Source organism: Lontra canadensis, unplaced genomic scaffold, assembly GCF_010015895.1.
Source record: "Lontra canadensis isolate GAN:19392208 unplaced genomic scaffold, GSC_riverotter_1.0 scaffold8, whole genome shotgun sequence".
Taxonomy (NCBI): Eukaryota; Metazoa; Chordata; class Mammalia; order Carnivora; family Mustelidae; genus Lontra; species Lontra canadensis.
This window is the reverse complement of record NW_022631002.1, coordinates 9,295,670-9,307,940: the sequence shown is the minus strand read 5'-3', so window position 1 is coordinate 9,307,940 and position 12,271 is coordinate 9,295,670. Positions and strand designations below refer to the sequence as shown.

The 12,271-nt window shown below is 42.9% G+C and overlaps 1 protein-coding gene across 9 annotated transcripts in view; it reads left to right on the top strand.

Annotated features, from left to right (window-relative positions):
* The window catches only part of WWOX (WW domain containing oxidoreductase), a 941,544-nt gene that overhangs the window by 79,222 nt on the left and 850,051 nt on the right, over positions 1–12,271 (top strand). The window contains exon 6 of one of the 9 annotated variants that reach the window (XM_032853921.1): positions 5,583–5,616. The exons of the other annotated variants lie outside the window; for them this stretch is intronic. Within the exon in view, the coding sequence (XP_032709812.1) occupies positions 5,583–5,591 (9 nt within the window). The 3' untranslated portion in view covers positions 5,592–5,616. Of the gene's footprint in view, positions 1–5,582; positions 5,617–12,271 lie in introns of those variants that run through there. 9 annotated transcript variants of the gene reach the window in all.

Sequence of the window (12,271 nt, the reverse complement as noted above, 5' to 3'; positions counted from 1 at the left end):
TTTATCATATGATTTGTTGTGTTGGTACATGGACATCCAGTATTTGGTGTAGTATGAGGCACACTGGTGACGTTCAGTAAGCTGCATTTTTGTCCACATGATTGTTGTGTAGTTATAATAAAACTCTGGAAAGCCTCGAAGCGTGGGACCTGCCATGTATGGGTATTCAGTGAATGTTTGCATTTCACGTCCTTTCACCTGTTTACTGAATGAGTGAGTGAATGAATGAATGCACTGGAATTCTGCAGCCTCACTCACTTTCTTCTTGGAGATTGAAGGAAACTCTAAAAACCCTAATAGGTAATATAGAACCAAATCAGAAGATGAATAAACTAGTGTACAGAAGCTAGATGAATTTTTGTTATTTCCCTTCTGATTTCTTTTTTTTCCATCGAGGTCTTCATTTTTGTATGACGTGAATGATTACACTTGAATAGCTTCTTTGGTGGATGCGAGTGGGTTTCAGGGATGGGTGTTTCCTGGGCATTTCAGACCTCCTAGGGCTTCCATTCCATTAAGCATTATGGATACATTCCAAGAGTTTAATAAATATAACATCTCTTCATTCATTGTAATTCCTCACCAGTGTTATGAGAACTTGGGAGTGTTTAGTTTCTTATTCGGTTGATTAAAAGGTACTTTCTATGGTTTTCCAACTAGCTGTTTTCCATGGAATTTATTACTTGTCAATGAATGTTAAATCGGTATTGCTAAAGTAACCAAAGTGGTGAGAAGAGCTTTCATCCAAACATCGAAGACTAGTTTGCTTGCCTCAGTTGGGAAAAATAAGGTTTTCAGACTACAGATTGGAGTAATAGGGTCATATTTGAAAAATCCCAGAGTAGCAGGAGTATTATTTGGAAGTTTTGAGGAGCTACATTTAGAAAACATTAACAGTAATACTTTATAGAGAGGGCAGTAAACTACAGCCCATTATGATACTGTCCAGGCTGAAAGGTTATTGGCTTACAGAAGGGTACCAAAAGATCTATAGATCTTAAAATCCCTAACGGATAATGGGTGTGTTGGTGTGTGTGTGGGTGTGTTGGTGTGTGTGTGTGTATGTGGGGGGAAGCATGTCTTTTGAAATCATGTAAATTATTTTTCTTGGGGCCATTGGAGAAAATGGAACCTACATTTGATGAAGTGTGGCACATCTTCTGTTTTGATTCCATGCTTGGCTAACCATGAAGATTAGATTAGATCCTGCTATAAAACTACTTTGGAGGGATGGGAGGAAGGTGGGGAGTGTCAGAGAAGGAGAGCAGGGTGAGGGGGCGGGAAGAATTTGGAGGGGCAGGCAGAGGTGAGGTCGGCACCAGAGTTCCTGATAGCGCTGTTAAGGTTTGCATTGGATTCAAGTTGTGGCTGAGAGGGAGCAGCTCATCTGCAGGACGGAGTTGCAGGAGGCAGGTTTGGGGCTGAGTTATGCCAGGAACAGGAAGGAGCTTGGGTTCTTAGGCCAGGATTTGGTAGATTCTAGAGGCAAGTTGTGACACGTTCTTGGGAAAGATCTTTAGGGCTTCAGCAAAAGTGTGCTGCGGGGCCTCCCGGGAATCCCCGCCTCTGGTAGCCCAGCCACCGTGGTTTTGCTCTTCACCCCTGCTTACCGGTAGTCATCGACACTTTTGCTCTTCTGATGATGCCGCGCAGAGGGTCCCCCGTCTCCGTCCTCTTCTCCGACCGTGCAAGTTCATGATGAAAATGTGTGTGTCACTGCTACAGTGCTGCTCATTTGTCCATTTTCACAGCCTTGTGAAGAGGGTCAGAAGTAGAGCCATACACAGAGCATGTAAAATAGGACGACAGCCCTTAAGTGTACTTTTTGAGAAAGAGAAGGGATCGAGGAGTTAGTGGGAAAACCAGTGGCTGACATAATAACAAACCCTCTTACCTCTCTGCAGCAGCGCCCTCTGCGGCCATGGCTTCCCCACTGCGGCAGCTGTGGTCTTGTCCCACACCTCCTCCCACCACATTAGCAGCAGCTCCCTGGGGGACTGTGGAAATAAAGCTGTTGGTAACGTTTTGCACGAACTAGTTTGGGCCGGTTATGGTACATCACACCAAAGTAGTTTGTGTCAGGATGGGCACTTGGCTTAACCAGACCAGTCAGTAGTCAGTGGAGAAGATGGGGTCTTCTCTGAGGCACTGGGAGCTAGAAGGATGTTCCTGTGGGCCTCTAGCAGCCATTTTTCCTGCCACGAGGAGGCAGAGTAAGAAGGGCGAAGGCAAGGAGAAGTGGAAGAGAACAAAAGAGGACCTTTGTCTGCTTCACCCCTGGCCTTGTCTTTCTGGAGCTGATAAGCCCCCTTTGTGTGTGAGCTAGTGTTGGCTGGGTTTCTATCACTTGCAACCAGATCACTCCTATCTGGTCCACCTGGTCACTTTCTGCCATCCAGGGACTGCATAGCAGGTCTCTAACTCTCAGTTTCTCCCCCTGTCAACCTCGCAAGGCTGTAGCTCATGTCTGTTCCAGTCAATTCTGTTCTACAAATATAGTAGGAGGTGGATTTGGGCCCCATTTAGAGTGATTCGGCTCGGGTCCTGCATCTTTTTGGTGGCTGCCTGTGATCACACTGGTACTACATGGGGAAAGCATATTGAATTTGGGTCACAATCACTTGGTTTGAATCCCATCTCAGCTTCTGAGTGGATGCCCAACCTGAGCCAGATAATTCATTCCTGAGATGGCACTGTGTACTTCATGGGTCGTGAAGTGGCTGTGCTAACGATGGGGCATTCTGGACACAGTGCCTTCCCCGTCACAGGTTCATATACTTCAGTTCCTTCTGTGTTGGCCCTCCAAACTCCACTTGGTATTGACTTGGAACCCAGGCCATCAGGAATCTGATAATCACATGACTTCCTCAAGGCCTTCACTTTTGTCTAGAGCCTCTGGTCTTAAATGTCCGAACACTAACGATGAATACCAGCTTCAGGCTTACTTGTTTCCTTTTCTACTCCCTTTTAAAAGATGAAATTGGAATAAAATATATTTTATGTGCTCCCTTCTGAACCCCTGTGGTGAGGACTAGATGGGATGAGATCGTGCTGCTGGACCACAGGGTCATCCCATCAAGACTAGTGCCACCAGCCACATGGCACCTTAGGAAAGGTGAATTGAATTCACTAGCTTGGGTGATCTTCTTCTGGTCACAGGTAGGGAATGTAGAAAAATATTCTCCTTCCAATCGAAAATAGCAGAATAATGAGTTTCTAATATATGTATTTGAGCTTTGAACAAAATGCTCCAAAAATATATCAGATGGTCTCAATATTTTAGAAATTTCCATTTTAGAAACCTCGGAAATCTGTTTTTTACACATTACATATAATATCCCACATAAATATGTTCATTCCATTTTATTCCTTTCAGTCTCTCTTTTTTTCTCCTGTACATGATTGCTGTTTTTATAGCTACAGTTTGGTGGAATTAACACGGATTTCCTACATGGGGCAGGTTGTGGATGGGGATTACAGCAAGGCGGGTTCTTGATCCTTGGAAGGGACGCCTATCTGAGGCCGGATTTGAGGGTGGCATTTCAGAGTAGTACAGGGAAGACTAGAAAGTGCAGCTGTGTGAAAAAATGAATTGGAATAAGGACCGGATTGCTTCTCAGAATTTCCAGGATATTTGACCATAGGAACAACATAGCTGGGAAATGATGGAATGCTTGTGCTTGGAATATTTTTAATTAATTCGCTTTGGTTGTATCGAAAGTAGGATACATAGAACACCAATTTGGTAAGGAATAGCCCACACTTATAGGGAGGATAACAAAGATGAGGCTGTCTATTTGTCCTGTAGGGCACTTTAGTTAACCTGTTTTTGTTTCTTCGTATGGAGAAGGAGAATAAGGGACAGCTGGGTGGCTCAGCTGCTTAGGCATCTGCCTTCGGCTCAGGTCATGATCCCAGGGTCTGGGATCGAGTTCTGCTTTGGGCTCTTTACTCAGCAGGGAACCTGCTTCTCCCTCTGCCTGCTGTGCCCTCTGTTTGTACTCTTGGGCTCTCTCTCCCTCCCTTTTTCGTTCTCTCTCTCTCTCTGGTAAATAAATAAAATCTTTAAAAAATACATAAAAGGGTAATAAAAATAAGTCCCATGTCCCTGGGTTTTTGTGAGAAAATAGTGGGTATTCATAACAACTTAGAACAGTATGTGGCACATAGTAAACACTTCGTAATATTACTGGTCTTTTGCTTTTTTCTTTTTAAAGATTTTATTTTTTTGACAAAGAGCATAAGCAGGGGGAGCAGCAGACAGAGGGAAAGGGAGAATCAGGCTCCCCTCAGAGCAGGGAGCCTGATGTGGGGCTCAATCCCAGGGTACCGTGGCCTCTTGTTGTTTTCAACCAGTGACCATTTGTTACTCTAAAGCTCTTGTTATTGATAGTGGTCAAAATGTTCTTTTCCTTGCCCATGTTGTGGCAATAACTATAAAAAAAAAAACTGTTATCCATTAGATGAGAATTTATTATGGCCCTAGTGCTGCTATAGTTGAATATGATGAATTCTGTGACTTATATAAAATACACCAGTATGATTTGAATCTTGTGGTAGAAATCTAATTGGCAAGGATAGTGTCTGAGTCAGCCTTTGCTGCTGTAACAAGCAATTCCAAAATTTTCAAGGGTCTGACGAAAACAAATGTGTATTTCTTTGCTCATGACACATGAGGGCTGAGGTTGGCTGTGATTCTGCTGTCTTAGCTGGGCTTCCCTGGGGTGTTTCTCACAACTTCTCATTCCAGGACCTAGCTTGCAGGAGAAGTCAGTAGGGCCATGCTGTCCTCACAACAGAGGGCAAAACTAAAGGGACTTTTGCTTAGACCCTGACGTAGCTTATGTCTGCTTCATGTTCTAGTAGCCGCATCAAGTCTCATGGCTGAGATCGACATCCGTGGGGCTAGAAGGTGTATTACACCCTCAAGAAAGCATAGCAAAGGCAAGGAGGGAGCACTAATTGTGAATCCAAAATACAGTACACCAAATACGATTTTCCTAACACTGGTACCATTTATCTTTCCTAAAATACTGCTTCACCAAGTTGATTATCCTTTCACTTTAAACTCTTTAGCAGTTACAACTTAAATGCACACATGCCAAAGGACGGAAGGAAGGAAGGGAGGGAGGAAGGAAGATCTGAAAGAGTAAGGAAAATATTGACCAGTCTTGTTTCTGAGAATGAAACCAGTGGTCTTTGCAGTAACCAGCATCCCATTAACCTAGCAATAAAGGCCTAAGTAGGAAATATCAGCTCATAGTCCTTGAAAGAAGCATCCAAATTTACGGCCTTTCCCAGACTTCCCTCATCGCGGCTGTTTTCCCTCTAGATGCCTTAGTCAATCAGTAATTAATTTGAAGTCCAAAGTTTCATTAAGTGTTATTGAGTTCCCTCACACTGACGTTTGTAGTGCTATATTTCTTTAAAATCACAAACCATTTTTCATACTGTCGTTTGCATATTTTAACAGAAAAGATTGCAGTTCTGGTATAAATGACCCAGTTTTCTGGATGTATTTACTTGGATGTCATAAACTTATTATCCTTCTCTTCCACTTCATTGCTTTCTGCTTTTCTCAGGTATTTTGAAATCATATTTAAAACATCATTGCAGCCTCTGAATTCAGTCTAAAGTATAAATAAATTTCACCTGGTGACTATTTTCAAAACAACCCCAAGTGGTGGTCTTCTGTGGCTGCAGCACCATGATGCGTCCTGTGAAAAACACCAGTGTTTGGAGGATGCCAAGAGCTGGGCATGAAGTAATGGCAATATCACAGGGGATTTGCGTGAATACAGTTGCTTAAATGAAGAGGGGGGCAGTCTTAGCTAAAAATAATTTGTTTTATTTTGTTGTCGTAATTTTTGGAGGGTCCAGTGAGAGTGAAGATGCACCTTTTTAAGATTTACTTTTGAAAACCAACCTGCTGCCCCTTTTAAGTCCAGGAGCTTTGTGACCTTGATCTTCTGCAGATGGGTTTACTATAGCTGCTTCCTGGGTGACATGTTTGTGTTTTAATTAAAAACAAAAAAGTAAGGTATCACTTAAGAATCCAAAATTCTGGCTTCTCTTAAAAATGCTGGAAGACATGGCAAGAATTAGCTGGGACTGAATAGCGGCTCTGGCAGGGAGGCCCTCCCTCCAGCCCCCACTCTGCTACTCCGTGAGTGCTGCTTCTGCCTGGTTCTACCCTCACTCCTGAGCCTCTTAGACTCCCTTCTCTTTCATTCTTGGGACTTACAGTGTGCTAATATTTTATGTAATCTTGTCATGTGTCATATTTATTGGTTCTTGATTGCCTCTCCCCAGTAGAACGTGCGTTTGCATGGAGGACAAATTTTTGCAAATTGCAGGCCCTATTTAATAAAATTTGTTGACGGAATAAGTGAATTGGGGTTGTTACCTGGCTGACATCTGCACTTAGAGCTTTTTCTGCTTTCTGTTAACTAAAGATACTGCTGAATATTCCCCCAACCCAGGTCCGCAGACCCATCAAGCTATTCTGTGCCCCAGTACCTTGGTATGTGCCGTCAGTTCACCTGCAGGGCTCCATCCTTCTGTTGTTCAGACCCTGTTCCTTTTTCTGTTCCTTGAGCATTATGCCATACGTGAAACTTTTCCCAGGGCCTGCAGACTGACTGGAACTCACCCCTTTATTAAGCCTGACAGGTTCCCCCATGTCACAGTTTTACCAAAGAATGCCTGAACTCCTTGAGGAAAAGGGATGTGACTAATCATCTCTGTGACCCAGCTCCTGGTTCCCCTCCCACTGGTTCGTAGGGGATGACTAAATGGCCTCCAAATGAATTCAGATATGTCAGCTACTGAATGGTCGTGACCACTGGCCACCTTCTAGCAATTTCCACATGTTACAGTTGGGAATGATATGAGAAAAAAAACTGAATTCCATTCCAGATCAGCTTTTGTTTTATTTATTTATTTATTTTATTTTATTTTATTTTTTATTTTTTTAAAGATTTTATTTATTTATTTGACAGAGATCACAAGCAGGCAGAGAGAGAGGAGGAGGAAGCAGGCTCCCTGCTGAGCAGAGAGCCGGATGCGGGGCTCGATTCCAGGACCCTGGGATCACGATCGGAGCCGAAAGCAGAGGCTTTAACCCACTGAGCCACCTGGGCGCCCCCCAGATCAGCTTTTGAATTTGTTTCCTCACTTCCTGTGTCTTGTGCCCAGGAATGGAAGACGTGAACCAAAAAAAGATAGAAGTATCTATTATTCTAACATTCCAGTTTCCTTTTGTTAGACAAAGAGCAGAGATCTGTGTTTTATCTCAGATGGTCACCTTTGCCCTATTCAGAGCACTTTTTGGCAGGAGAAGATCATTTATTGTAAGGGCATAGAAAATCTTATAATACTCTATCTTAAAAAAAAGTTTAACCAGATGATTGTACCTTTTAGCCATACCTACAATTAATTTGAATGTATTATAAGCTGGTTAAAATATTCCATTAATGAAAAAGGTAGGCCTAGCTATGGTAAATACACTACTAAGTGTTTATAGTACATTTCATATTTTACATGATTTCCTTTATAATTCTGCTTATCTTTTCATTCTAATTCCCTGAAGGACATATAAAGGAACCCCTAAAGAGAGTAATTACTGTTGTACTCTTTAACCAAGGCTCCTTTTGCAAAGAGAAATCTGAGCTGCTTTTTAAAGAAGGCCGTTTTTAAATAAAAATGCAAATAAGCTACTTTGTAACCACATTAATTACCCACCTAGCCTCTTATTACCATGTTTGTATTGTTTGCAAATACTATTTACAGTCGTGTGGAAATTAACATTACTGGTCCTGAGGAAAGATTGTAGTGGGGAGGTTGTGCTTTGGAACCAATTAGGGCGAACCTTGTCTGCACCGAGACTCTGGGGAAAAAACACAGCCTTGCAATGTCAAATAATAGCATTAGCTTGACTGCATAGGCAGAGCGCTGTAATTATATTATTGGCCCTATTTTGCTTCTGCAATGAATTTCATTGCCTGCATTGTAAAATCAGCAGGCAGCAAAGTTTCTGCTAATGATTTAATGTACTCTCTGATCATTTTGGACAAAAGTCATGGTAAGATCCATGAGGCAATTTTATCACCCCCACTGACTGCTGCCTGGGTTGAGCATTTTAAGTGAGGGCAAAATGTGATTCTGATCTCCTTGTTATCCTAGTGGAATCCTTCCCACATGGAAGAGAAAATTACCCGCATAATATGTAAGCGTGAGTTGAGGGCCAGCCCTGTGCAAGGCATGGTACCAGGCACTTGACCTCCATTACTCCTCATTCCTGAGTACTTCTGTGGTCGGTGATTTCATCTCCTTTTTATAGGAAGGGTACTGAGGTCCTGCTTCAATATAAACACATTGTGTGAACGATAGCGTGAATAGTGATTGAATTAGCCCCCTCTCGCATCAGGTATAATATAAATGATGCAGCCTTTAAAAATTTTTTTCATTCAGCTAATTAGTGACTGAGCTTTATGTTTTGTGATGTTTTAAAAATTTTACATCAAAATATCTTTTGGATTTAATGAATGCTTTGCACGTGCTTTGAAGTTAATTTGAATCTGAGTTTAATAAACATCGCCATGGAACATTTGTCCCATCCTTTTAGGAAGTGTCTGTGAATAAACTTATATTCTGTGGTGCAGAGCTATGTATTCTTCCAGAGTTCATGCAAGGAGAAGGGGGAGAAGGGGAATTTTAAGTCTTCATTACATGCCATATGTTTACAGGCATCATCTAATTTAATCCTCATGTAACACCACGAAATGGACATCAGTGTCCCCATCTGACAAATGAGGGAGAAGTCAGTGAGAGGAAGTGAGCAGCTTGCCTGAGGCTATGCTGCTGAGTGCTTGGCAGAAGTAGAATTTGAAAACAGAGCCCATGTATTTTAACTAAACATAATAAACTGGCAAGGTCATAGATTACTCCTTCCTTCCCCCATACTAGTTTTTTTTTTTTTTTAATTTCTTCCTTTCCCCCACTTTTTTTATTTTAAAGTAAACAGTGAGTGCTTGGTAATTGTGGAACAGATGGCAATTTTCACTCCGTTGCCTAAATCTGTAGTTTATTAACCAAAAAGTTACTGCTGTCCCCTTGCAGCACTTGGTAAGCCATTCTGATCTCTGCAGGTGCTTACGCTCCAGCCCTCCATCCATAGGCTGCCTCCTTCCTCCTGAGGCAGGTGCATTTGGGGGTCTTAGCCCAGGCTTTGAGACTGACTGCTGCTTTTTGCATTTTAATGCAGGGAATCTCCACCATTCAAAGGAGGTCACCTCTCCAGAACCTGTGAACCAGGTTCATAGTGGAGGAATTAAACTAAAACCCAAATCCAAAACAACAATGAACCAAGCCCGTCTGCCCCCATGCACACAGAAGAAAAGTAACGTTTGCAACTATTAGAGGAAAAATCAAGTAGTTCTGAAGGACTAACAATAGTAAGCAGTAGCTCTTACCCTACCCTTCTCACTCTGCTTTTGTCCACTCATTCATTCATTCAACAGTTCTTCATGGAGAATGGATTCTGTGCTGGGGACTTTTCTGATGAACAAAGGCAACCACGTTCAACAGTTGGTGTTTTTGATGCTTCCAGGGGCTGCCTCCTGGTTGTTTTTTTTTTTTTAAAGACTTTATTTATTTATTTGAGGGAGAAAGAACATGAAGTGAGGACGGTCAGAGGAAGAAGCAGGCTCCCTGCTGAGCAGGGACCACCGCCCCCCCCGCCCCCCCTACTGGCGTTGATCCAGGGACTCCAGAATCATGACCTTAGCCGAAGGCAGTCACTTAACCAACTGAGCCACCCGGGCGCCCTGCCTCCTGTGTTTTAATGGATTGCTATTTCTTGATCTATAAATTTCAGGGACTCGCTAATGATTTTTGCTGTTACGAATGTGGATTCAGCTCACTTACAGTACCTTCAATGGTTATATCTCCTTCCTCCCATTATGTTTGTAATGTCAGATTTGTATATTATATATTACATTCTGTACATTATAAGCATGTGTGTGTACGCATTTATGCTGTATCTGTTTATGTGTATATATGTACATATATATGAGAAGTTTGTGTGTGTTTTCTAGAACTCTTCTTGACTCTGTACCTTATTAGGTGAGCCTGTTGGTGCCCCCTACCAGTCCTTACATCTTTCCTTTTCCTCTTGACCTCCAACTTCTGCTACTTTTATTGTGTCATGGATAATAACTTTTACATTCCATTCTATAACCGCATTTAAGCCTCCTGTGCATATCTGTGGATTGATTAGAAAAGAAGAGAATATATATTCACATCCTATGGTCATAGAAATATTACTTACCCACGGGCTAATTAATGTGGCTCTGTTATATCTCCTTTTCTAGGCTTCCTGTGTCAAGACCTTTGGACAATGAACCTACTGTTCACACGGGTTCTCCCTTCTTACGCTCTTCCGTTGTTGTCATAGTGGCGCGCCCTTAGTTCATTGGAGCCTGGGGTGCAGCCGTTGGAGAGCCGCTTAGTACCGGCTCACCTGATATTTTTGAGCCCGAGGAGGTGATCTCTTATTCAAATGTCTGACTCATGTACAGCTGTCATCTACCGCTTTTTCTCCTCCTCCTCGCACATTCCACCTCCCAACCACCCTCCTCCCCGGCCAAGTTATATCTGGTTGTGTGTGTGTCCTGCTTAAGCTCTTTTCCAGGCTCAAATATCTCTCTTCTCTTGTTCGAATCAAGCAATTGATGGCATTTATGTATGTAGATTTCGTCATAAACGAGTCACTAAGCAGCCTGTTGGATGGAATGATCCATGGCAGGAGGGAAACCACTAATACATGTAAGAAGAGCCATTCCAAGTAGGAAAAAGAAATGTTTATGGGCCCGTGAAAGTAGTGGGTCGAGAGGAAGTCACCGGTGACCCGATAGCCAGTGTACAACCTGATTTTCTTTTTAAGCCTGTTGGGACAGCAAGGAAGGAAATAAATAATGCATTTTGTAGCGTCTCTTCTTTTGAGTGTCACCAGCTAGACTTGGACTCAGTGGTGGAACAGCCGTATTTGCCGATCACTGCCTTGGCCCCGTGTCTATGGCCCTACTATGTCAACACATAGTAGGCCTTTAAAAATTCTGCTCCAGCCTTCCAGTTTCCTCCTGTCCTGTTTCACATGAGTCACTGCTGAATTAGCTGGGTTTGATTTCATTCCTTTCACCTGGCTGACAGGTCTTTAACTGATTTTCTTTATGGTTGCTGCATTTGCGCTTGCAACAGTAGCAGAGAGAGGATGGAAGGAAGGAAGAAGAGAAAGAAAAAGTAAAGGAATAAAAACAAAGTCCTGGTCCAGGCACTCGGCTTCTCTGAGCCTCCGTTTCCCCCTTTGTAAAACATGGTATTAGTCTCCGCTTCTTCAGGCTGTTGTGAGGGCCCGAGGTGGTGCTGCTGACGTCTTAGCCAAGTGTTCATTACATCCTGGATTGTCACAAGCATTTTATTATTGTCATCCTTCTTACTGTGCTCACACTCCAGGGGCACTTGGCTTCTTAGGTGGCTGCACGAAGTTTGACCTCACTTGGTGTTTATTCACAGTTAATCCAGGTACTGAGAGATCCAACTTCTCTGTTCAAAGCCCGAGGGAAGCTTTGTTGTCTGTTAGGGCTGGATTAATTTTAGAGTGTGGTGGCTTTTGCCCAAGGTGAGCCTGCCTGTTTACATAAAGTGCCACCATGCTCTGTGTTGGACTGGCCCTCTCTCCTCTTGCATGTCTTCTCGGGATGGGAGTGCTTTGCATGTGTGCACTTGTGAGCCACAGTGCTGGAGGGGAAAACAGGCATCACTCCCAAATTCAATTCAGGCTATTAAAAATTCATTCCATTTTTATTTGTGAGTAGGTCTGAGTACACAGCGGGGTGCAAACAGAAGAAAAGCTCAAGATTAAAAGGCAAACATTTACCTCTGCCTTCCACCCTCACTGAAGCAGTTAGAGGGAGCATTGGTCTGAAAACAGTACGGTCGTTTCTGGTGTTTGATTAGGCCCCTCCTAATCCACCCTGCACAGAGGGGGCTTTACTGTTGGGAAACACCCTGATAAGACGTTTTATCACGAGGCATGAAAGTAGGCCCTCTAACTGGGTGGCATATCTCCTCTCTTCAGCAGCCACTGAAGTAGGGAAGGAATTTCAACCAAGAGCCAAAATGCTTGTCTATTATGACGATTATTTTTCGAGAAGGAAAATTAATGTAGCATCATTACGTGGGGAACGTGGGCAACATTGAGGACATAATG